Below are 26,935 nucleotides of genomic sequence, written 5' to 3'. Positions count from 1 at the left end.
TTAATAAAATAAATAATCATTCCCTCTCCCTCCCTTCCCCCGCCAATCCACAAAGCCGGAAAGGTTGTGGATCGCTGTTTGAGAGGGATTGGGAGGATGGAAGCATGTGAAAGTCCCTGGGATGAACTAAACTTCCAATAATTCCAGTTCATTTAATTCTAACAAACTAATTGAATCAGTTCAGTAATGGATAATCTCCCCATCCCCATCAATAACCTGAGTCTTAAAGCAGACCAAATTGGCAGGGAAGTGTAGGAAAAAACATGGTCTCACGCACCAGCTAGTATCGGAATCAAAGTCTTCCATTCGTCAATATAGCTTGCATATGCCCACACCTATGCATTAAGGGTAGGAAAATGTTTTGAGCAAGATGGGGGGAAAAAGAAGACAAATGATATATAAGGGAAGCTTATACTTTACTTTGCTTCATTGCTCCACTTCACACTGTGATACACTCAGCCTTCTTGTTTTGCTTGGGTCTCATGAAACAGCCAATTGCCTCAACTAAAGGCCTCTATTTAAAGAAAATGGCTACTGAGCATGAACCAAACCCATTTTGGCAGACTGAGGTAAAGGGTTACTCTGCTCTATGGCTCTGAAGCAGGAGGCCATCCATGGTTTTAGGAGGAGGACAAGGAATGCTTCACTTAAACTTCACTGATACACCACTTTAACACTCTCCACATCCCTCATTCATCCACTCCTTGCCACACAGCAAATGCCAGCTGCCTGAACAACTCCCAGTTCAATTATCTATTGGTGCAGGGATACATCAAAATCAAAATGATAATATGACTTATATTTGAATCTTAATTCCTGAGCAGGATGGAGAAAACACAAATCTCTGTAACTCTCAAACAGCTGGTTCTAGTTTCAACCACACAACCACAGTCCTCTGCTCTATAAAAGGAAGTGAGACAGCAAATAATTGCTCATATAATAGCAATAGCATTTAGACTTATATCTAAATCACTAGGAGGTTTACGATGCAGAAGCATTATTTGCATATTGCCCCCAACAACCTGGATTCTCATTTTACCAACCTCTAAAGGATGGAATATATCTTGTATTTTAATTACAACTACTACATTTGGGGGGGGGAATACAGATGCCATCTAGACAGCCATCTCTTTGCTGCCATCTCAATATCATCTGGATTTTTTTGGGCCCAGATGTAGTAGCTCTACTTTAAATTATAGCATCATAGGGCAGGAAGGGACCTTGTAGATTTTCTAGCAATACTTTTATCTAAATATAATGTTCTATAATTCAGCTTAATTATAGCAATAATTTTGTCAACCAGACTCAGTTTTCTGGACTACAGGGCCTTGAAGTGATGGACTCTGAACCAAACCATGGATAATATGTACAGAAGCAAGAAGCTCATTTAGTTCCTAGGATGTGTTCAATGTTGCATGCTACACTTCACTATCAAAATCATTCACCTGAAAAGTCTTCTAACAAAATCAAGTGAATCCATTTAAACTGTCTTTAGCACAAAGTGTTTCATGCATTCATCTATAGCTACATTACCAAAATACCATTTTTGTGCCTACTTTTTGAGAGAGGCTATGTTAATCGGCTTGGTTTGCAATAAATCATGGATAACTGTTTCATGAGCAAGAAACTGAACCGAACTCTTCTTTATGATTGATGCTAAAATTAACTCATAATTTCTAAAGGTGGCTTTAAGGACACTGATCCACAGCACATGTATGCAAAGTAAAATCCACTCTTCCAAGTGAATTTTCAAGACATAGCTACATAATTATGGCTTTAACAATATAATTATGAAGAAAGACATGACCTCCCAGCCCCCTTTCCACTCATGAAGATGTAATTATGAATATGGTGTGCACGTATTGTATTTGAAACAAATACAGAAGTATTTAAATACTTTGCATCCAAGAACACTTAACAGTAAGTGAAAATGGGATATATCTACTGTTTGTTGTGTGTTTGTGTTGCTATTATTCTAAGTGGATTTCTTTTTTCCCCCTATTCATTTCCCTCTAATCATGTATCAGTTTTGCCTTTATTTCTTATGCAATTTCTATCCTTTCTGCTGAACTTGGATGCAGCAATTACAAAACTCAGAACTACAATTCTAAGCATTCCATTATTGTCTGCAACATTTCACAGCATGGATGAAATGTCATGGAAGAGAGTTGCCTAAAAAAAAAGAATATGTTCTCAGAAAATACTCTTATATATACCTGAGATACTATAGACAGGATAACAAATGTAGAATTCTGTGGAAATGTTTTGGGCAAAAGCAATAGCCTAATCTTATTTTAAGAAATAATAGTTTTTTTATATAATTTCTCCCTGCTTGCACTTGTTTATTTCTTTGCAATAATACTGGGAAATCATTACAAATAGTATTATTTGAAACCAACATTTCAAAAGAAAAGAAGAGAAGGGAAAGGAAAGGAAGGGAAGAGAATTGAGGAATCCTATAGTAGTAAGAACTCTACTAAGAGATTTGGGGACATAGTGATGAAAATGCAATAGGGTTTGCATTCAATGGCAAACCATTTATTGAAGTCCAGTGCCAACTAACCTTAGCTGATTCAGATGAAAAGGGTTTGAATTAGCATGCACTGAATTAAAAGACTGGCTCTATTATTACCAGTTGCTTAATTGAATCAAAGATGGGCAACCATTGTAAACCAACCAAAGAAAAGATCAGAGGTAATTAGTTTTAGTTTCATAAAGGTGTTTGGGGCTAAAGTAAGTGCTCCTGTCAATCGTGTCCCTTCCTATCAGCAAAACAGAAGATGAATGAGAACCAGAAAGGAATAGGAAAAGTCCTTTGACTCCATCAGTTCTGATACTGGCAGGTTATTTGGCCATCTCAATTTTTTATTTTATCTCTGAAAAAATACAAGGAAGTGAAAACCTCCCAGACTCCTTTTCTTCAGCTTAGAAAACTTCAGAAATGAGTGCTGTCAGGTTCCCCAATTGATCATGTATGGTTGGAGCATGTATCCAGCCGATTAAAATGGAAGCAAATAGCTAATTCAGTCGTTTATTCTGAACAATACCACTAATTAGTACAAGGTTACTGAGTTGATAGGTCAGCTGAGATCTTGCTCCAATTCACATTAGAAGTTTTTAGCATTTGCAGGTTGCCATGGCTGAAGAGGAATTCAGTGATTCTTCTGGAACTGTGATCTTCTATCAAACTGACATCTCTTATCTAAATACAAAGTGTTTTACAGTCCTCCACTGCCGCTATTGTTTAAATATTTATTTATTTATTTATTTATTTTATTTATTTATTTAATTTAATTTATATGCCGCCCTTCTCCCAGCGGGACTCAGGGCGGCGCACAACATATTTAAAACCAAAGCATATATACAATCCCCCCCTTAAAACCGAATTAAACCGAATTTTAGGGTAAAAATGTTGGGAAAGTTTAAATAGGCAAGTTCCTAACTCTAACACAGTGGACTTTCTGAAAGATCTTTGGGAATTGGCTGGGAAGCTGTCAATATCCTTATTAATTTTATTATATTGTTCTGTATTGTCTCAATGTTTTTATTAATAATTAATAATAATAGTACATTTCCTAGAGTTTATCTAGGCAGAGTCAATGGATACAGTAAACTTAATAAATAAATAGATAACTTGTGCCTTCCAAAATAGTTGATAAGCTATTTCAACAGTATACAACATAAAACAGAACAAAAATATTTTATGGATTCTTGTGATGCTGTTTTCAGAAAATGAAGTCTTATCCATGGAATTTGCTGAATATTACAAGCAGAACAATCCAGAAAATTAATATCATAGCAACTGGAAATCAGAATTTATATTCAAATTATTTTGAAAATAATTAAAAAGCAAGAATGAACACTAGCCAATTAACAGAATAATTCAGTGTTTGACATGATTGCCTGAAACCTAACAAAAAGCACTATTATTTCTTGGAGAGCTTTATTCTTTCAAAGGTCTCTGGCTAAAGATGTCTCGATAAGTCAACACAGCTTCATTAATCCCTAGAACATAATCTAGGCTGCATTTTATAATATGAATTTCATTAACTTTCATTAGTGCCAAATGCTTGGCTGTTCAAGGAAAGGGTGGGAAAAGGCCAACTTCACAAGAGAGCTTCACGTTAATGACAAACCTCTTTAGAAAGGAAGCATACACGAAGAGGAGATTTTTCAAAATACAGTGATTTGCTGAAAGTTTTATCAACTTCCTTAAACAAATAATTTCCTCTGAGCCTCAAGAGACAATAATGGGGTAGGAGAGCAGGGAAAAAAAATCATCCTTGTGAAGCATAGAATTCTGGGACTAAATCCCCTTTTCTATCCCTACATAGAATGAAATGTGGTGAATTATTAAATGTGCTTTTTGTTGGGCAACTGACTGTTATCTGTAAAGGATCACCCATTTTCTTGAGGAAAACTGAAAACTGACAGAGTTGAGCCAATTAAGGCTAACTGTGTTCTCAATGAATTGTGACCAATCAATGGTAATAGCTTATTATGATGATAAGGGCATCCATCTCTTAAACTGAAGGCCAAATACACATTTCAGCAGCTTTCTTGATTCATAGACCATTACCTCACAACTCTGGATTGACAGGAGCAACAGTAGCATAAGCAAAAATAAACATAGACAATTGTTTTACTCTGCTGATTATATTTACAGGGTATCGGTGTGTGTATGCCTGCACATGTGTGTATAGAATTATTTTGTTTTTCTTCTTAATGGACCTGCCTAAATATTCCCTATTTTTACTAGCAAGATGTCCAACTGAAAGTACTTATACATTTACACCCAGGCATACAAGTTTCTCATGGTGAACAAACACATGAGACATTTGGATGTATTTCTGAATGGCATTTTTAACCCTGTTTAAATTTTCCAGTGTTAGAAATACCCAACATTTAATAATAGTAGAATATTCTACTTCTGATTTGAGAAGTTTGGTTAGCTTCCTTTTAATCCAATAAGTGCTCTCTCTGAGATAATCTTCTTTAGGGAATGAAAGAAAAGGGGGTTAGAAGATGCTTTCCTCATGGTTTAGAATGCATGAAATTTCAAGATTTATGGACATTTCAGCAAAGGCAAGAGCTTTTCAGGACTCCATTTTGTATTTGCAAGAAAAGTTTCTTTATGGCAACCAAGATCCAAGCTACTGTTCATTAGGAAATGAACTGGAGTTGTTTGCTTCTTTTTATATGGATACTAATCAAGATAATTTAGTAAGAGATATCTTCAAACTGAAGGTGAAAACCCACTGACCTCCTCAAAGATGTATCTCAAAAAACAATATCTTCAAATTGAAAGTGGATCCCATTGACCTGCTCAAAGACAAATCTACAAGGTCTGTAAAATAACCAAACTGCTAGGAAGATGTGGATTCCTCCATAATTGTACAGATCAATGTCCTGAGTATATAATTTGATGTGGCTGGATCTTCTCCTTGAGGCTTCAAGGAGAAGATCCTGCCAAATCAAATTATATATTAAAAATCTCCAGTGATGGAGCACCCACAATTTCTGGAGGCAAATTGTTCCACTGGTTAATTGTCCTCACTATCAGGAAGTTTCTCCTTAATTATAGCTTGCTTCTCTCTTTGATCAGTTCCAACCATTGTTTCTTGTCCTGCCCTCTGGTGTTTTGGTGAATACCCCCTCTTCTTGATGGCAGCCTCACAAATACTGGAATACTGCTATCACGTCTCCCCTATTTCTTCTTTACTTTAGACTAGCCAAACCCAAGTCCTGTAGCCGTTCTTCGTATGTTTTAATATATAAACCTTTAATCATCTTAGTTGTTCTTCTCTGAATTTTTTCCAAACTCTCAACATCTCTTTTGTGATATGGTGACCAAAATTGGCTGCAGTATTCCAGGTGTGGTCTTACTAGGGTTTTATAAAGCAGTACTAATACTTCGTGTCATCTTGATTCTATGCCTCTGTTCATACAACCCAAGATTGTATTAGCTTTTTTGGCTGCTGCTGCACACTGCTGGCTCATAGTCAAGTGATCGTCCACTAGGACTCCAAGGTCCTCTCACGGTTACTATTTTTAAGCGAGATCTCGCCCAACATGTACTTGTACCTTTGATTTTTCCTGCCTAAATGTAAAACTTTGCTTTTCTCCACATTGAAACTCATTTTGTTGGATAGGGTCAATTGTTCAAGTTTGTCAAGATCTTTTTGGATCCTGAGTTTGTCTTCTGGGGTGTTGGCTACTCCTGCCAGTTTGGTGTCATCTGCAAATTTGATGAGTTCCCCTTCAATTCCCTCATCTAAGTCATTGATAAGATATTGAAGATTACTGGGCCTAAGACGGAATCTTGTGGTACCCCACTGCTTACTTCTCTCCATGTGGATGTAGTGCCATTGAGGATTACTCGTTGAGTAGGGTTTGCCAGCCAGCTACAGATCCATCTGGTGGAGATGTTGTCTATTCCATCTTTTTCTAGCTTACTAAGGAGTAGGTTGTGGTCTACTTTATCAGATGCCTTACTGAAATCTAAGTACCTGTATACTACGTCCACAGCATTTTGCTGATCTACTAGTTTAGTCACTTTATCAAAGAATGAAATAAGATTGGTTTGGCATGATCTGTTTTTAACAAACCCATGCTGGCTACTAGTTATAAATTTGTTTCCTTCTAGTTGTTTGCAGATGTGGTTTTTTATTATCTTTTCTAGGATGTTCCCAGGTATTGATGTTAAACTGATTGGTCTGTAGTTTCCTGGGTCTGTTTTTTTCCCTTTCTTGAAGATGGGAACCATATCAGTCCTTTTCCAATCCTCAGGTACTTGCCCAGTGCTACAGGATTTATGAAAGATGTGGTGCAATGGTTCTGAGATAACATCTGCCAGCTCCTTCAGAACTGTAGGATGTAATATGTCAGGTCCCGGTGATTTATATTCGTCAAGATCGGATAGGTGTTCTCTTACCATTTTCTTCCTTATTTTAATTTTTCTTTCTAGATTGTCTTTTGCAGTGTTTTTTTTTGTACGTTGGGCTATAGTTTCTTATATACATACAGACAGACAGACAGACACACATACACATGTATACACACGTGTGTATGTATATATGTGTGTATAGACACATACACATGCACACACACATACATACACAGATACGTACATCCTTAACTAGCTTACGGAATGATCTGAAGAAGTTAAGAAACTGGAAAAAGTCAAAGGATTGATGGGGTCTCATCCATGCAAATCTTCACAAAGCAAGACTTTTCTCCTATCTAGCTGATCTTTTACACATAAAATATATGCCCTTAATTATAAGCATCTTATTACCCCTTACAACACTTATTTGTCTCAATGCTATTACAATAGAGAGAACCAAGGACTTCTAGGTTATTTGTTTCTGCTTCTGTTAGAAGATTTTATTTGTATTATTGAATCTTACCACTTGGGAGAACATACCATGACTGCCCCAAGAGGTATGCAGTGTTCTTATTTTGCTGCTTGCCGGTAGATAAATAAAATAAATTCTAAGTCCTCAGAAAGTGTTAGAAAAGAAACTTTTTTCCAATGGTGCACTTCTATTTCAGGATTCTTGCCCTTTCATTTTTCTTCCAACCACGCTCTCTGATTCCCAGTCTTATGGGTGGCAAACCAAAGCAGATTAAGTGAGGAAAAGCTTTAGGTTTATTCTTTATGAGGGACATTGTGCAAATCCAGTTCTAAGTGGTCTTGAGAATAATTTGGAAGACTGAAGATGAATGTTCTAAACAAACAAATTTGAACACAACAAAATAGCTCTCTACAAATAGTATATACATTGAAATAGAAGGGAGGAATTTCTGGGAGAGTAAATCAGCAGGTGACTTAGTTCATCAGGTCATAATCAGTGGTGGGATTCAGCTAGTTCACACCATTTTGGCAGAACTAGTAGTTAATTTTTTGCTGCCCAGGCCCAGAATGGACTTCCGGAAACAGCATCCATAAAGAGAACTGGTTGTTCACATATTTGAATCCCACCACTAGTCATAATACAGTACACTTTAAGGGCACAATGATGGAGAAAACTGATATCCGGTTTAGCAATTAAACTAGACAGACTCTGAGGGAAAAAAATGGATAGATACTGTACAATGAAATTATAATTCCAGGCATAAATTCCAGAAAACCACATTCAGAAAAATTATTTTATTATATTATATTGTATTGTACTATAACCAAATACAATCTAGAAAAACTGATATAATCCAGTTTTTGCTATTTAAAACAATGCTTTATTGAATTTACTAATAATGACCTGCAATATTCTATTTTCACAGCAAGGTGCTAAATTAACTCCACTAACTGTGTCATCATGGCTGTAATTTACATGATATAACATTACAGTTAATATATATTATAGTAATTTGCACATGTTTTCAGTAGTACTGTAGTATGAAAAAATTATATGATGCAGTTATTAAGGCAAACTGTTTCATTCCTACATAAGTTCTCTGACAGCAACTAAAGTCCTTCCAAATTACAAATGAAATAATGCTTACCATGCTCAATTGAATAACAGGCATTGGTTCTGTTATTTTATTTTCTTATTTTCTTCTTGAGTAGAGTAGGAAGGAGAAATGATGTGAAAAATGTTCACCAGAAACACAAGAAATATTCAATCCCACTTGGAGCAAAGAACCAAAACCCTGCTCAAGGCTTATGTTGAATATAGTTGAATTTCTTTGAAATCTACTGCCCTGGACAAAATGTCTATATTCTTTGAAAAAGATGCAATTGAATCCTTACTTACCTTTTGTCCTTTTAGTTTTTAACCAATATTTTAACCAGGAAGAAAAGATTAAAGGAGAAAACCCTTGAGATAACTACTTTGGGAAATGTTCCTATAGATTTAAATGAATTCCAAAATGAACAAGAGAACAAAGGGAAAATCTCAACTGAGGTTTTACTTTGATGAGTAAACAGTTATGGACAATATTAATAAAACAGATTCCATTCTACATGACTTAATCTAATTCTACACTTCAAGAAGGATACTGATATACCCAAAGGAAATCATAGTAAAATATTCATTTCAGGACTATAATTTAGCACATCATCCCAAAATAGGCAACATATTGCTGGTGAGGGATATATTATGGAAACACATCAAGAATAGCTTTGATTTAATCCCAAATTTTGTTTTTTAATGACTAATAGGGGGATTTTCCACACTGCTGCTTTAAACTGTTTGACTCTCATGCATAAACCAACTAGACAGGAAGTTTGATTAAGAAATCCTTTTTCTTAATCCTATTTCATTAGTGAACTTGTTTTAAAAAATGGCCACCAAGAGCAGCAAGTGAAAGTGATGGAGAGAAGAGGTTCTAGCTACTGTGTAGAGTAGTGAAGGTGTTTACTTATAATGAAGGCAGCAAGCAAATCCAACAGCATAGCTTGGATGGGAATAGCTGGAAAACATTACTTTTGACACATAGCAGAAGAGAAGTAATGAAAGTTGACTTCTTAGTGGGCTGCGGGCAAACAGAGGATAATGTCTAGTTTGTTCTAGTGGTTAAGGCACCAGGCTAGAAAGCAAAAGAGTGTAAGTTCAAGTCTCGCCTTAGCCATGAAAGCCAGCTGGGTGACCTTGGGCCAATCTCTCTCAGTCCAACTCATTTCCCAGGGCTGTAGTTGTGGGCAAAATAGAAGGACGAAGGCATGTTGGATATGTTCGCCACCTTGAGTTATTTGTAAAAATAATACTAGGATATAAATAACAAAATAAATAAAAATGCTAGGCAATTCTGCCCTTAAGGAATACTCCAACCTCATTATCTGGATGGCATGAGGCTGGTCATGCAGATCAACCCAAAGTCTGATTTACTTATCAGTATCCAATCATAGGGATAATGCAGCATTCAAATGAGAGACAATTGTGTTAATTTTAGAAAAGGTAATTCAGTCACATCCAAATCAGGAAGCAGGATCCTTTTTTCATCTACGTGCTTTAGAATTGGTGTGTTAATGGTCCATGTAGGTATGCTTATGTTTCAAGATCCCTAAGAGTAGAGACCCAAAGATATGTCTGCCATTCTCATTCTGAAATTTCCATATTGTCCAAATATATTGTCCAAATATGAAATATTCCAGAGGTTTTCTATCCTTCTTGACAATTATATAATATTAACATGGTTTTTCTTTAATCTTTGTTTTTTAGGAGGGGACAAGTTATCTGAATTATTGCTCTCTTACTTAAGAACAGTAACAAAACAAAAATGACTGGCCTAATTATCAATAAAGTAGGAATGCTAGGACCTGTGTTTATATGCTTCAAGTATATTTTAGTCTGCTTTATTTTTTAATAATGCAAAGAATAAGAATTAAGAAATATTTAAGAATCAATAAGAACTAGTGTAAGAGACAGAGGGAGGGAGAAAATATGATATTCTTTTGATACTCATCTATTGAGACAGGATAGCATAAGTGGAAGCAGGCAATGGGGAGAGGAGAATGGGTAAACCCTCCTTCTCTCTGCAAGCCTTTCTTCTCTTTCTGACAGCCTTTTCTCTAGGAGTACACAGAGTTCTTGAACTTAGCCTGGGACCACATGAAATAGGCTGATCTCAGGAAGGACCTTCCCATCCCACCTGAAACATCTACTGTATAGCATTATTCCAAAGCTATTATTTTCCTGGGCTCCAAGATCACCTCAGATGGGGACTGCAGCCAAGAAATTAAAAGACGCTTGCTCCTGGGGAGGAAAGCTATGGCAAATCTAGACAGCATACTAAAAAGCAGAGACATCACCCTGCCAACAAAAGTGCGTATAGTCAAGGCCATGGTTTTCCCAGTTGCAATGTATGGATCTGAAAGTTGGATCATAAGAAAGGCTGAGCGACAAAGAATTGAGGCCTTTGAACTATGGTGCTGGAGAAGACTCCTGCGGGTCCCCTGGACTGCAAGGCGTTCAAACCGGTCAGTCCTAGAGGAGATCAACCCTGACTGCTCTTTAGAAAGCCAGATCCTGAAGTTGAAACTCAAGTACTTTGGCCACCTAATGAGAAGGAAGGACTCACTGGAAAAGGGCCTAATGCTGGGAAAGATTGAGGGCAACAGAAGAAGGAGACAACAGAGAATGAGGTGGCTGGATGGAGTCACTGAAGCAGTAGACGTGAGCTTAAATGGACTCCAGAAGGTGGTAGAGGACAGGAAAGTTGTCCATGGAGAAACGTTGTCCATGGGGTTACGATGGGTTGGACACGACTTTGCAATTAACAACAACAACAACAAAGCCACAAGCAACAACAAAGCCATAAGCAAGGGTCGGCTCTTGAGTAGCTGTGTGGATTTAAACAATATAGCAAAGACTATGTATCTTTTAACCACACATCACTTTTTTTTTATTCTAGGACAGAACACCTTGCACTGATGTTTACCATCAATCATGGCAGATTTTCTAGCATTCCCCCTTAATATCTGACCTGCTAGCAGCATCTGTGCAAACTAAGTTGAGAAAGAACAAATGAAATGTGAAGGTGCAGGAAGGGAGATAACACCACTTGAAAGAAATACACATCCATATAAAATAGACCCCCCTAGCCATCTCATCATAGAAATAGTATTGCAAATTATGTGAGTTTTTCTAACCTCTGCAACTAGAAACTGCCAGGAGGCTCTTAATGTAGAAATACTTTGCTTAGTCTACTTACCCTTTGCCTCATTTTTCGTATGGATTCTCTAAATTACCATTAGTTCCTTTTAGCTAACAGTTTCACTGGCCAAATATTTATGTCACAAATGAGAACATTAAAAAAATCATTTTTGATACATCAAATTAGCACTCAGGCGAAGATCAATACTTACTTTGTTGCCCAAATAAGGACTCGGTGCACTCCAGTAATAAATAGGCTGCAGAACAGTTCTTGCAACTATGTTACTGATGCTCAGTTGCTGAGGTCCATCGAAACTGTCCTGCTGAGGAGTAAGTTTAGCAAGGCCCCGTTCATCAGTCAATTGCCAGCCATTCATGTCCATAATCTATGACAACAAAGAAAAATACTTGTTAACATCCACAATCTTCCTTCTTTTTTAAAAAAAAAATCTTTGCTTTTTGCCTTTTGTTTGCTTTCATATTAATATTAACAATAATATCCCACTTTTATTTTCTGTCAGGGTAATGATTTAAAGGCTAAACAGCTTATGTAATGATGTAATGTAACATACGGTGGATGATGCAATAATAGGAATAACTCAACAGGGTCTGTGTCTATGCCTTTAAGAGCCTGAGTATAAAAGGGAAGGCTTTTACTGTTGTGTCTCTCTCTCATCCGTTTCCTGCTGTAATTGCTGTGTTTACTGAATCACCACGTGCATGTATTTTGTTTCTGGTGTATATTGTAGATAGTGTAATATAAACCACCATTTAATACAAACCAATGTTTACTGTATTTACTCCTGGGTTACTTCAGCGCAATAAGACTGTGCATGCTCTAACATTTTCCACAATTCAAGGCAGTGTATAAAATCCTCCCATCTCCTTGCAACAACCCTTGATGGATTGTACTGAGAGGGAATGGTCCAAAATGGACCAATCAACTTTCATGCTTAGAGAGGACTAGAACTCATTAGAATAGATAGTCTCCTGATAGTCCAGCACTTTAACCTCTACACAAAACTGGCCCTTAATAATTTCTCATTTAATATTGAGAATAGGGTTTACTATACTTCTCCTTGAGAAAATAATTAACTAATTTCCCATACTTAGGCAAATCAAGAGGAACAGAAGTTTAAGTTTGTAGTATTAACTGAACACTTTTTTTGGAATACACATCAATGAAATAAGGAGAAAAGCTTTTTGAGAAGATATGATAAGGTCATACTATATACATTTTAAAAATCCATGGTTGATTTGAACATGGCAACAGAAAGAAATGTTTAGTAGAATGTTTCATGGCTCACTGAAGTTTTCTCTTCATATTTGAGGAAGCTAAGAAATTAAAAGGGCAAAAAGGAAAAGAGTCATTTTGACTCATTATGATTTTATAGATGCCAAACTAATAATGAGATTGAAGTTGCATTGAATGCATTGAAAAGAATGTTCATATTAGATGCATTTCGTTATGGAAAAATTAGCCAAATTCTATATATATATATATATAAGAATAAGACTATGATCATGCACAGAATAGGAAAAAGGGAAACATTATCCTATTAATATTTGCTACAGAATAAGGATTTGCCTGACAATTATTTTAGCAAGAATCTGTAACAAGTCTCTGTCAAAACCAGACAGGGTTAGGGATAGGAATGGAAACTTGGCTTTCTGTGTGAGCAAGGAAAGAAAGAATAATGAAATCACCCCGTAACTGGAAATGAGAGAAGATAATGATGCACTAAGATCAGGGTATTAAAATCCAACATATGTCATATGAGAGGGCTTTTCTTGAAGGCAATGACTAATATTTCCTTCAAAGGGAAGAAAATTCTTACATGCCTTCTCCAACAACAAAAGCCTGTTTCATAATGATAGGAAAATGTTTTAGTCTTAAACTTTTTGTCCTGTATTTTTCCTGCTCCCACCTTGATTGACATCACTGGAAAAATGAGGGGCTGGTTGAGCTCATAGCTCACTTTCCCCAACATCTATAACTGATTGAGACAGGAACTGAAAAGGAAAAAAACAGGAGGCAGTGGATCTACTGTATATCATTACACTGACAGCATTTCTAATTGGAAAGAAGCTGGCTCCTTACAAAAAAAATAAACTAGAATTGAAGAAGCTTCTTGGATGAGAAGTGAAACATTTTCAAATGGAAAAAAAAACAAAAAAAGTCCAGTTGCCGCTTGAAAAAGTAACTTTGGGACATTCATTTTGTATGTGTATACAGTAAAGAAAGGTAAAACATATCTAAGCCAAACATTTTTCCCAAGCTCAACTCAGTTAGAGCACTCTTAATTAGTGAAATGCTTGAGGATAAGATGTCAAGCCCAAATTGAGCCGAATTATTTATCGCCTGAATTTACAAATTGCTTGCGATATCATGGTGAAGTACTACTTATAAGCCTATAAGGGAGTTAAGCCCAGAAGAGTGCTAGCAGTGGACTTAATTAAGTGGTCATAGACAGTATAAGTAATAGGAAGTAATATGTTACATTACTAGCATTTTGGCAAAGCTTTTAAGTAGTATTGCATGATTTCCTTGCTTATGTTATGATAATCTCTGCTACATTTAACACTCTTAAAAGGTAATCCTTGACTTGTGACCATAATTTCTGTTGCTAAGTGAGACATTTGTTGTGATTTTGCCCCATTTTACAACCTTTCTTGCCACAGTTATTAAGTGAATCACTACAGTTGCTAATTTAGTAACACGGTGTGATGTCTCCCTTTGGTGACTCCCCAGATTCCTCCTCAGATATCAGGGGAGGTTGAGCACATTCCCTGCACGTCAGGAACTGGGTTGATTGATGGTTCTGAACAGCCATCCAAAAGAGATTTAGAGGAGGCTTCAGCTGGGGAAAGTTTGCAGTGGCAGATGGCCAGTGAAGAGGATGAGGAACTGCCTTCTGCACTTAATCCGAGAACATGCAGAGCAGAGAAAATGCAGGAGCAGCAGAGGTCAGCCAGACTACTCAAGAGGAGAAGACCCTGCCCATCTTCATGGGCTGCACCAGAAAGCTGGCTATTTATCACAGCAGACACAGGGAGGTGTTGCTGGAATGTGCTGGTTTTCTAGCTGTTTGTTTGTTCGTCGTGACTCCTGCTTCACTCTGGATGGGCACCGTTCCTTGGAGACTCGGAACTTTTTTTGCTATGTGATGTGGATTTAAGTTTTACCTGGTGGAGTTATTTTGTTTGAGCAACTTTTAATTGTTTTGTGGGCTAATCTTGGCCTGCTCATGGCTGGACTTAATTGGGACAGCTCTGAGTTTTGGTGAAGGGAATGCCTGGGGAATATTAAGTAAACTCACTAAACCACAGTTACGTGCATGGGTGAACGAGTGGGGCAGCACACGCGGCTGTTTAGTGACTCTGGCTTTCCCATTGACTTTGCATGTCAGAAGGTCGCAAATGGTGATCACATGACCCCAGAACATTGCAACCATAATAAAGATGAGTCAGTTGCCAAGCGTCTGAATTTTGATCATATGAAAATGGGAATGCTGCAATGATTGTAACTTTGAACAATCACTGCATGAACTGTTCTAAGTTGAGGACAACCTGTAATGCAGTTTTGTTTTGGTTAAAAGTTGTTACATTGGAAGAACACCAATACTTTATTCATGAATAAAATAAAATAAGAACGTTAACCAAGTCATGTTCAGAAGTTAAGTCTCAGCCTTAGCAATAATCCTGGGATTCACCTTTCTTGAATAACCAGCTTTATTTGCTCATCACTGTTTGCAGTTGTTACTGAATTGTCAGTTATGCAAAAAGTGTCTCAGCATGTAACATGGAATAATTTCATTACAATACAAAATGTCATATATTCTGATAGGCATATCAGATTTAAAGTCTCCTTTGTGATCACCTACCATTCTATAACCGCCATACCTTAGCATTACTAAAGACTGTATGCAAAAAGGTTCACTACTTCCTTTCTTATTCTCATGTATCCAGATAAATTGTAGCCAATTTGATATTTTCCTAACTATACGTTGAAAGGATGATATCTGCCAATCAAGGGTAGCATTTATTTGTATTATTTTCTTCAGATAAGGATTCAGCACTTACCAGACAGTGCCCTTTCCAGGAAATATAATTTGGATGAAAAACAAAAATCTACTTACTCCTGGCCTGAGTTTCTCTGCCCAGTCCAACTCTAGAGCACGGTGCTCATCTCCATTTCTTGGCCAAGAGAGTCATCGTTACTGAAGACATTTTCTGTGGTCAGCATGGCTATACGCCAAAGTGGTACCTATTAATCTACTTGCATTTGCATGTTTTCGAACTGCTAAGTAGGCAAGAGCAGGGGCAAATAACGGGAGCTTACCCTGTTATGTGGAGTTCAGCTCTCGAACCTGGTCTGTCAGCTATCTAGCTGACAACTCAGTGTCTTTAACTGCTGAACCATTGCGCCTAACTAAGAGAATTATATAAATTATTATTAATTTGCTTGATGATGTGAATGCTAATCAGCTACTATACAGAGCTGGCTCTGGAGCGGCTACTGCTAATTGTGACAAACTTCCTTCATCTGTGGTCATCTCCCACCACAATCCTGATATTTTTAGAAGGTCCACATCTTTTGGGGCTGTTACATTCCGCAAAACTTTCTTTCTATAATGCATCTTAATCATTTTTGTTTTTAAAAAATAATTCATCTCATTATTATTCCAGTGAAATATGCAGAGGTTATTGGTAAATATCAGAGTTAAATATTGAGCAGGTCACTATCGTCAGTGAGACAATGGGCAATGTCTTAGGGTCTGAACACAAATACACCAGCAGGTAAACATAAACTCTGTTCACCTTCACCTTCACTAGTATGCATATTCATTCATGCTACCATAAATATAAAAAAAAACATTACTCGTCCATGGATACATAAACTTAAAGCAATCTCAAAAACATCCATGTCTCTGGGCATGCAAGTGTAAATAGGGGGGCTAATGGTGACCTCAGATGTGTTGGTAGTATTTTCCTCCCACTCCTGATGGTGGGGGATAAACTGGGCAGCAAGGAAAAGTAGATACGGGCTTCCCAGTGTTTACAGTACAGTTTGTGTCTGAGGCACAACTGTAAGCGACTAGGCCAGTGTTTCTCAACCTTGACAATTTTAAGGCATGTGGACTTCAACTCCCAGAATTCCACAGCCAGCATTGCTGGAATTTTGGGAGTTGAAGTCCACATGCCTTAAAATTGTCAAGGTTGAGAAACACTGGACTAGGCTGTGGGTTATCCATCTATGAACTGTAAGATTAACTACAGATGTTTTTTTTTTGATCCCACAGCATCCTGTGCATCACTAGATTAGATCTGGAGGATTAAGGAATTTTCCAGAATAGAATGGAAGTTCAATTGTAGAAGCAGAATACATATTAATCTGTATATGTTTTATCTGTCTTATGTTTGAAGAAGCACATAATTTCCATATTTTTATAGCCCAAAACTAAATTTCCCTGAGGAAATTGTTTTGTTTGCATTTTTCACTTTGGTATGGATAATGGAACACCTCTCCAGTGTGAAAATTTAGAAAATTTGGCTTTCATCTCTAGGAAGAATCATGTTGTGTATTCTGAGGAGGGAAAATAGGCAAGTTAAAAAAATGTCCACAGAGTGAGTTTCATGTTGAGATTTTATTTAAAATAAAAGATACTCTTGTTGGATGTATGCATTTCTCTGCTTTTCCTTACCGTCCTGTAAGTCCATTGAGACTCTGTACAGTCATTTGTTATTCCTGAGCAGAAACATGCCTCACAGCCCTGGGGGTTTTCTTGCTGCAGGTTAAAGAAGCCGGCTTGACAGCGATCACAGTTCTTCCCTTCAACATAGACCTAGGAATTCATAGAAGAATATTAGATTTTTTTGTCATGCAGGAGAAGTAAATCTAGTTACCTCCTTGTTGCTTTTGCTTTGTTTAATATGTTTTAATATGTAATGATATATTTCTGTCAATAGGCAAGAGATAAAAGACCCAAAATTTCATCTCAGAGGACACTTAATGATCCAGCCACCATTTTAAACTATTTTTCTGATTGGTCTAAGTGCAACAGGAGACCACTACCACCACATTCAACATTATGATCAATACAGGGATATTTGGTTTGCATAGAGATATATTTACTGTGAAGCAGGAAACCACAATTCTAGTCCTTTGTAGATGCACAAACTACAGCAGCATCCCGCAACATAGTGTTTGGCACCAATCAGTGGAGACCTGTATGCACAGTGTAGGGATCACCCTTTGACTTTGATTTATCTCATTTTCAAAAGTGTGTGGGCTCTGCTTTCATTTGACTTCTGCTAAAAACAATTGCAGGCCATATCCAATAATACATTCCTTGTTCTACTTTAGAAACATGCAAATGTGTTGTTATTTTTTTTTTAAAAAAAGATAATAGGACCCTAACACTCTAGTGTGTAGCTTCACTATGGCAACCTGCTTTTATATATGTTGATTGAACTGAAATACAAAGCGTTAACTATATATTTCTTTAAAGAGATAGTTAGATGCTAGCACAGATTCCCCCCCCCCTAATGTAAAATAAGCACAGGGATTTACCATGGGTTATAACTCCTTCTTGCTGTGGTCTCAATCTGGATCACAGTTTTTATGCCATAATGTCACTCTACCCTCCAATTCAGCCAAGAAAGGATTATTTTAGAAAGATGTTCATCAAAAATACTGTGCACATTATTATAATTGCTGCAGTATGGTATGCCAAATATAGTTGACTGCAGGCCAGTGAAGGCTGACCCTTTTACGGAAATCACGATTCTCCAGCTACAGCCAGCATTGTGATTCTCTACTGATACACATCTATCAGAAATAATTCACTTGCCTTCCAGCTAAAGAATTGGATAAATGTACCAAAGTAAACCTAAAAGTAATTTCTGAACTGTACAATTTCTCATAAAAGAAAAGCAACCGAAGAAAGGGGGGAAAAAAGAATTTTAAATAAAAAGAGGAAAAGAGGGTATCAGGGCAGATGGTATACATTATTATAACTTTCTAATCCTTTTGACAGATCCATTATTAAAAGAGATATCAATGAACAGCACCACTTTCTTTTAAATTAAAACAGACACAGCCAGCTTCCAAAAAGGATGAACACAAGGTTCAGCAGTATTTATGAGGGATCGTTGTGGAAGCCTCCTTGAGTTAGTTTCATTTGTGTGAAGTTGACCTGTTCTCATGCTGCTTATTTGTGCTTACTATAAAGAAAGAAAATATGTCTGAGACAGAACAATCCTGCTTATCTGACCTCAAAGCTCTCGTCTCATCCTTGCTTATGTGTTTATTTCACATATTTATAGGGCCACCCATCTATCAAAGCCATTGTGGGAGGTGAATAGAGAAAAAAACCCACAAAATCAGAATATATAAGATAAGAAAATAAAATTGAGACTTCTAAAAAAGAAAAGAAAAGAAAGAAATCTCCCTAGAAACAGGGACACCTGCATCTATTTCAGATTAGCAACCTGGGCCAGGTGGCTTGGGAAGAGCCAGGTCTTCGTGGTTTTTCAGAAGACCACCAGGGTTGAGCCCTACCTGTTTGGGGGAAATAGGGCTGCAATGAGGGAAACTCTGGATTCTCTTAATGACAAAGCTCTGTCCAAAAGACTTGAGAGCTAAGAAAAAGCATCATAGTTTAATTCTCCCATCTGAAATCAGAGCACTCCATTTCTTTAACCTCAGATAGGGAAAATGAAATCATCAGCAACAGCAGCAGCAGCAGTAGTAAACCCTGAAATATCTTCTGTGGCATTTTAACTTCCAAACAGCTTCAGTGTTGGAAAATATGCATATATTATATACTTCCTGAAATTAATTTTAACCCACATTTTGCTTTCAAGGGGAAATTATGAGCATGCTATTTGTACAAAAACACCTGCCTATGTTCTTTTATACTGTCCTTATTACAAAGATATCTAACTGCAGCTAATAACATCCCATCTAGTCAAATTTCCAAGCCACCCAGATCCAGCAATTGTTGCTAATATGTGATTTTATCTTTTGTAATGTGACTGTGTTTTATTTCACTATTTGTAAAATACACCATAGTTCTAGCACACTAGAAAGGCACCTGGGTAGAAATGCATTAAGGGCTTTTTCTAGTGGTTTACGTTAACCATGGCCCATACCAGACCACTCTTATTCATATTGTTTTGTGCTCATGATAAAATTGCCCAGCTATATCCTATCTTTTCTCCAAGAGCTCAAACCAAATTACAAAAGGATTTCCCTTCATTTTATCCCATCAACAATCAGGTAAAAGTGAATGTTCTTATAGAATACATAGACACAAACCTGGGTCTCCTTGATTCTAATTAAACATTATTTATGTATTCATTTATTATTTAAGAAACGTATATGGCCACAAATCTTATATACAATAACCTTGGGCAGTTCACAAAAATAGCCATGAAAAACAACAGTAAAACAACCTGTGTCAACAGACTTGAGGATCCTAAAGAAATGGTGACTTGATGAGATGGCTACATTTATCTGCAACACCAAAGATGCTGTCTCCTATTCTTTTAAAAATATTGATATTTGTTTGTTCGCTTGTTGTTAAATTATGCTATGTTTTAATATGGTTTGCTGCAGGGCTCTGTTTTACTATGTGGCATTCAAAGTCATATTTCTGAGATGGGCAGCTATATAAATATGACAAATTAATTAGTAAATAAAACATCAGAGAAAAACAATTCCAAGTATCCAAAATTCATTCCCCAATACATTGGCATTTATATTTCCTGAGCTTCAGGCTCTCACTAGCCCAATGCTCAGGGGGAAGACCCAGTTTTTCAAGGCCTTAGGGACAGAGATGGGGGGCTATTAGCAGCAGTTTCTTTCTGTTACAAGTTTTTCTATCAATATTTAGATAATAAAATAATGAAAAACAATGATGTTATATAAATTCTCCACTGTTATCTGTTTTACACAAAGCCATTATTTGGAAAAGAAATCTGCTTTGACAAGAATAACTTGCTGGCATAATTCTGAGTAATTACTTCAGGTTAAAAGATCAAATCCACATTGGAAGAACTTCAAGATGTCATGGCATTTTGATACCATAGCACCTCGAGAAATATTTACAAAAAAGAAAACATTGAAGAAAGAAAGAAAAAATGCAATCCATACCTTGCACCTGCATGGTCCTTCGCAAGGATCATCATTCAAACTGCCTTTCAGAGAACAATTGCAGGGCACACATTGAGGAAAGTTTTTGTAACCCAATGCACACCGATCACACCTCTCTCCTCCAAAACCTGGTTTACAGTGACAGGATCCAGGATGCATATCTGCAGCACAATCAAGCCAGAACCAAGCTCAATATTATTAACGCAGTGGAAACCGAAATCTAAATGAGTTCTAACTGGGAAAGTTACCTATGTGTGGAAAATCGTGATCAAAAAAAGATTTATTTCCATCAATGTTTAATGAGTGGGGAGAAACCCCTCAAAAGATGATGTTGAATAATTGGCAATAAAAATAATTGAATTTATGGCATTTGGCTGGTTAATAAAAGTTTAGTTAATAAAATGAGAGTTAGGTTGCAGCAATGATGCTGATACCATAATAATGAGAAACAGTTACTGAAGTAGGAAATGTTAGAAACAGTGATGACATCATTGCATTTTTCTACCCGTTGGGCAGTATAAGCAACTTGTAAGTATGGTGCCTGCCACATGTAATTTTTTATTATTATTATTATTATTATTATTATTATTATTAATTATTATTATTATTATTATTATTATTATTATTATTATTATTATTATTATTATTATTATTATTATTATTATTTATTGAATTTATATACCGCCCTATCTCCCTTACGGGACTCAGGGCAGTGAACAGGCGATAATAAAAACCACGATAAATATACACAAATTTCTGTTCTAATCTTATAGGCATTGTGCCTGCTACATGCATTGTGAGGCAACATTCTCTGGTTCCTATATTGCTTGTTCACATTTTGTGTCAGATCAAGTGTAGTATGCTATACCTGGGTCTTTTCCTCTCAAAAAAAAAAAAAGCAATAATGCTACCATTCTACATCTTAGACATGGAAGACCTGGGCCGATGCCACCATGTTCTAACTTTAAACATGAACATACCTGAACTTTGATTTATTTTCCTTTACTGAAGTGTAGTCATGTGAGTTGCTTGTTAACAGAAATAAAAACTTTTATCAGCATAAAAATAGTGTTTAGTTTCTTGGCAGGTAGAGGTCAGAGGGAAAGTGATGCAGCAGAAGACATACAGTAAATGATTCAGGCAGTGCAAAATCAAAGTTTTTCCAGGAAAAATATCTATGTCATCTAAATGCCTGTGTTTATCTATAAAACTAGGTCCTGGCCAGTCTATGGATTCTGATTTTATAAAAACCTTCTGCAAACATGATAATGGAATCCTTTCTTTATTGCAGGGATAATGGGACTGATAAAGAACATAAAATGATCCTAGAGTATTTTGCTGCCATTATAACTACATCCCACAATCCTTTGCATTAATGCACAGAAAGACATAAGATATAAGCTAAGTTGACAAAAAGCCACTCAGTATCATCCCATCCCATTATCCTCCAAGAACAAAGTGTTCTTATTCCCCTTGGGGTAATAATTCAGAGATTTTTAAAACATTTTTTACTTCAAATAAAAACTTTTCCTTACTGAAAACTGCCCGAGCACTAAAACAGTTTATTTCAATACTGAACACCTAATATGCAATCATACTCATCTGCAAATATGTCAAGAACATCTATTGTCAAAATAAATGCATTTTCCAACCTTTCCTTCAAAGAAGGACTAACTTCTTCCAGGTTATATAGATTCAGTAAAATTGGGATCTTGGTGTTGTTTTAGGGGATATATGATAAGGACAACCAACATTTATCCTTACTTCATTTAAGCAGTTTGTAAGAGTGATTCATTATTAGACAGTATAGTGTTGTTTCTCCTAGTTTATCAGGTTGATAATAGAACATTTAACTCTCCCTTACTTTAATAAAGAAAGGGTTTCTGCAAATAAATAAATGAGTTTTTTATTAGAGTTACTAAACCTAAATATTTTATTCTCCCATAAAACCATACTGTACAGCTTCATACTGGCAGGAAGTTGACCTTATGTGTTAAAGAAGACTTCTTATCTAATATATTTATTAGATTCCTGCTTCTTTTGGACTTTTAACTTTGGTGTAGTCTTCCGTGTATCTTTTAAAAAATGTTTTAATATATTCACCAATGTGATAATATCAAAGAGATAACAGAATTAATACTATTCCATTCAATCTGCCGCATAGGAAAAAAAAATCCTTGTGAGGGCATTCTCATCTAATCTAATACTAACAACAACCAATCCTAAAAAATTGTTGTCAGCTGTTGTAGGCCACAATACAAACTGCCCTTACATATTACTAAGACTACATTATAATTTTACGCAGTTCATAATGTGTCATTTCACATATGGTCTTATTTTGGTTTTCAAGTGCAAGTAAAAGTGGAGAAAATAATATTGGGGATTTGAATTATGTCTAATTACCATCTCAAGAGAAGAAATCTTGCTCTTGGCAAAATGATTTAAAAAACCTTTTAGATTAGAATGATGTAAATGTATGGTGCTACTGTACAGCTATTTTTAAAGGATAATTGTGGACTGCACACCAGGGAAAATATATTTTTTATATTTTCATAGAGGTCTACAACAACAACTTTTTTTTTTTTTTTTTTAAAGATAAGATAGAGGAAAGAAGAAAAATTAAAAGTCCATTGGGGGAAAATTCCTGCCTTCATTTGCAAATGTCACAACATAGCAATACCAAAAGAAAACATGAGAGACAACAGCTTGGGTCTCTGAAGGGAAGCTCTGCGGGAACAGAGGCAAGCAAATTTCAAAAGGCTTTTTGCGAGATGATGTTTATCAGAGAAATAGCATGCTGAAAAGAAGCTACTGCTCAACGTTAATTTGGAAGATGTGGGACATAAAGTTTAATATCAGTCAAGCATCTCACCTCCTGTAGCTTGCTTTTCATCCTTGACACAAGTGCCATCTAAAGAGCCCACAGAATAACAGTGACACGGCCGGCATGGTTGATGATTCTTTGGATGAACCTATGGAAGCAAAATCAAAGCAATGAAGCAATCTACTGGTCCTCCTGATCATGCCACTTAACCTAATTTGGAAGCTCAAGCACTATCCTTCCCTTTATTATAAAGCTGGAGAGATTCCATGATTACTTTTCCTACTGATGGTTGCAATAATGTAACATGGATTTACTGACCAAAAATTAGATCTACACATTTATATCTTCATCCATGCAAACAGAAATAATAGCAAAAGGCCCTGTTCTTTCATTGTGTTTCTTTATATCAGGGGTACTCAACCTTGGCTCTTTTATGACTCGTGGACTTCAACTCCCAGAATTCCTGAGCCAGCTGGCTCAGAAATTCTGGGAATTGAAGTCCACGAGTCATAAAAGAGCCAAGGTTGACTACCCCTGCTTTATATCAACACACGTTACTTTTATATTCTATGAGAAACTTTCCTTTAGGTTTTCCCATTTTGAAAAGCAACTAGAAGGCTAGAGAGACTAGAATACAGTTCACAGTGCTGTATTTTCCCCCCACTGAATATGGTACCATCTGAAATGATGTTTTGGAATTCAAAGAACAGAGTTATGGATCCTTTACCCCTTTTGGCCTGAAGTATCCATCAATGCACATTTCACAATTGATGCCAGCAGTGTTCTGGGTACAGTTAATGCATATTCCACCTCCAAGATATTCTCCATGGATATTCAAACTCTGCTTTTTGTCTGCAACCATCTGATCATAGTAACATTCTTGTGCCTTCCCATGGCAGTTGCAAGCTAAAGAACGGAAGAAGTACAGTATATTAACAAGCATCACATCAGTCTGCACTCATGTAGAAACATTTTTTCCCCAGGAATTTACGATATTCTTTCATTGTTTTGATCCTAGTCCACCAGAGAGTTTCAGCTCTTTGAATTAATAAGTAGTCATTCACATATTATGCTGAGGAATTCATCATAGTATTACCTTTCAAAATCACACTAGGAGAAGGATCTTCCGTGCCTTTTCCAGACCTTCTGACAGTGGCAAAGTACCATTTTAAAAATCTATGTAGAGTTCCAATATTTTGTAAGTTAAATAAGTTGTTGAAAAAAATGTACTAAATGGACGGCTATTATTAATGGAAATGATTCTGGTACTCCAGAATAACTAAATATGGTTGAACCCTTTTAAATTCTGCACTAAAACGATGATGGCACTTCATTTCGTCTGGCCAGTTATAAGTTATTATGGACTACAATTGCTTTCAAGCTTATGCCATGAAAAAGTTTTCAAGATGTTTTCATTACAATATTAAAAATTGTCATTTACTATTAGTTCTAAGTTACTTATTAGGAGCTTGCATTGCATTATATTAACAAACAAAGAAAAATTAAACAGACCTAAAGGGATAGAATCTAAGAATATTATTTATTTATTTATTAAATTTATATACCGCCCTATCTCCCTTACGGGACTCAGGGCGGTGAACAGGCGATACTAAAAACCACAATAATAAATAAATAGTTTCTGTTCTAAAATCAAATTAAATAACAGGCCTGTTCTAAAAACACCCCATACAAAACCCCCACTAAAACATAATCAAACTACGCCAGGCCGGCCGCANGCTCGGCGAAAAAGGCGCAGGTCCGCAACTGTACGTAGGTCGGGGGGTAGGTCATTCCAGAGGGCAGGAGCTGCCACAGAGAAGGCTCTCCCCCTGGGGGTCGCCAGCCGGCATTGTCTGGCCGATGGCACTCTAAGGAGGCCCTCTCTGTGGGAGCGGACTGGTCGAAGGGAGGTGTTTGGTAGGAGGCGGTCTTGCAGATACCTAGGTCCATTGCCATGGAGCGCTTTAAAAGTTGTTACTAACACCTTGAAGCGCACCCGGAAGGCCACCGGCAGCCAGTGCAGCTCGCGCAGGAGAGGTGTTACATGGGAGCATCTAGAGGCCCCCCAAATCCCCCGCGCAGCCGCATTCTGAACTAGCTGGAGCCTCTGGGTGCACCTCAAGGGGAGCCCCATGTAGGGAGCATTGCAATAGTCCAGGCAGGAAACAACGAGGGCTTGAGTGACTGTGCGTAGGGCATCCCGATCCAGAAAGGGGCGCAACTGGCGTATCAGATGAGCCTGATGAAAAGCCCCCCTGGCCACAGCCGTCACATGATCATCTAAAGACAGCCAAGCATCCAGGAGGACACCCAGGTTGCGGGCCCTCTTCGCAGGGGCTAATGACTCACCCCCGATAGCCAGAGATGGAACCAACTGGCTATGACGTGATGGAAACCACAGCCACTCGGTCTTGGACAGGTTGAGACGAAGCCTGTTCCTCCCCATCCAGACTCGCACGGCCTCCAGGCACCGGGACATCACTTCCGCGGCATCGTTGGGGTGGTCCGGGGTGGAGATGTACAGCTGGGTGTCATCTGCATACTGATGAAACTCCACCCCGAAACCACGGATGATCTCACCCAGTGGCTTCATATAAATGTTGAACAGGAGAGGTGAGAGGACCGACCCCTGTGGTACCCCACAAGTGAGGTGCCTCGAGGTCGACCTCTGCCCCCCTGCCAACACAAATTGCGACCTGTCCGAGAGGTAGGAGGAGAACCACCGTAAAACGGTGCCCCCCAACCCCAACCCCCCTAACCGGTGCAACAAGATACCATGATCAATGGTATCAAAAGCCGCTGAGAGGTCTAACAGGACGAGGATAGAGGAACAGCCTCTATCCCGAGCCCTCCAGAGATCATCAACCAACGCGACCAATGCCGTTTCTGTGCTGTGCCCAGGCCGGAAGCCAGACTGGCGCGAGTCTAGATAGACAGTTTCTTCCAGGTGCTGAGGGAGCTGTCGTGCCACCACACTCTCAACAACCTTCACAAGAAAGCAAAGGATGGAGACAGGCCGGTAGTTGGCCAAAGCAGCTGGGTCCAGGGAGGGCATATTAACCACTAATATGTCCCATTATTTGAATGCAAAACTATATTTAATTTATCCTATTGAAACAAATGTATTGCATATGTTACAGTTACATTAATCTGCCATATATATATATATATATATATATATATATATATATATATATATATATATATATATATATATATATATATATATATATATATATATATATATATATATATATATATATGTTCGAAGGGTCACAAGCAGTGAGACCACCAGGAGATTAAAAAGTTACAAAAATTTATTGCTATTAAAACATTAAAACACCTAGCTTTCGC

The 26,935-nt window shown here is 37.3% G+C and overlaps 1 protein-coding gene across 1 annotated transcript in view; it reads right to left on the bottom strand.

Annotated features, from left to right (window-relative positions):
- Nucleotides 1-26,935, bottom strand: part of LOC107287708 (laminin subunit alpha-2) — a 203,281-nt gene that overhangs the window by 95,559 nt on the left and 80,787 nt on the right. Inside the window, exons 8-12 of the mRNA XM_029284188.1 lie at nucleotides 24,309-24,487; nucleotides 23,630-23,729; nucleotides 20,758-20,918; nucleotides 17,303-17,443; nucleotides 11,810-11,983 (exon numbers count right to left, since the gene is read on the bottom strand). Of these exons, the coding sequence (XP_029140021.1) occupies nucleotides 11,810-11,983; nucleotides 17,303-17,443; nucleotides 20,758-20,918; nucleotides 23,630-23,729; nucleotides 24,309-24,487 (755 nt within the window). The remainder of the gene's footprint in view (nucleotides 1-11,809; nucleotides 11,984-17,302; nucleotides 17,444-20,757; nucleotides 20,919-23,629; nucleotides 23,730-24,308; nucleotides 24,488-26,935) is intronic.

The sequence above is a fragment of the Protobothrops mucrosquamatus genome, unplaced genomic scaffold (assembly GCF_001527695.2).
Source record: "Protobothrops mucrosquamatus isolate PMUCROS unplaced genomic scaffold, P.Mucros_1.0 scaffold416, whole genome shotgun sequence".
NCBI classification, from domain to species: domain Eukaryota; kingdom Metazoa; phylum Chordata; class Lepidosauria; order Squamata; family Viperidae; genus Protobothrops; species Protobothrops mucrosquamatus.
This window is presented reverse-complemented; position numbering and strand designations above follow the sequence as displayed.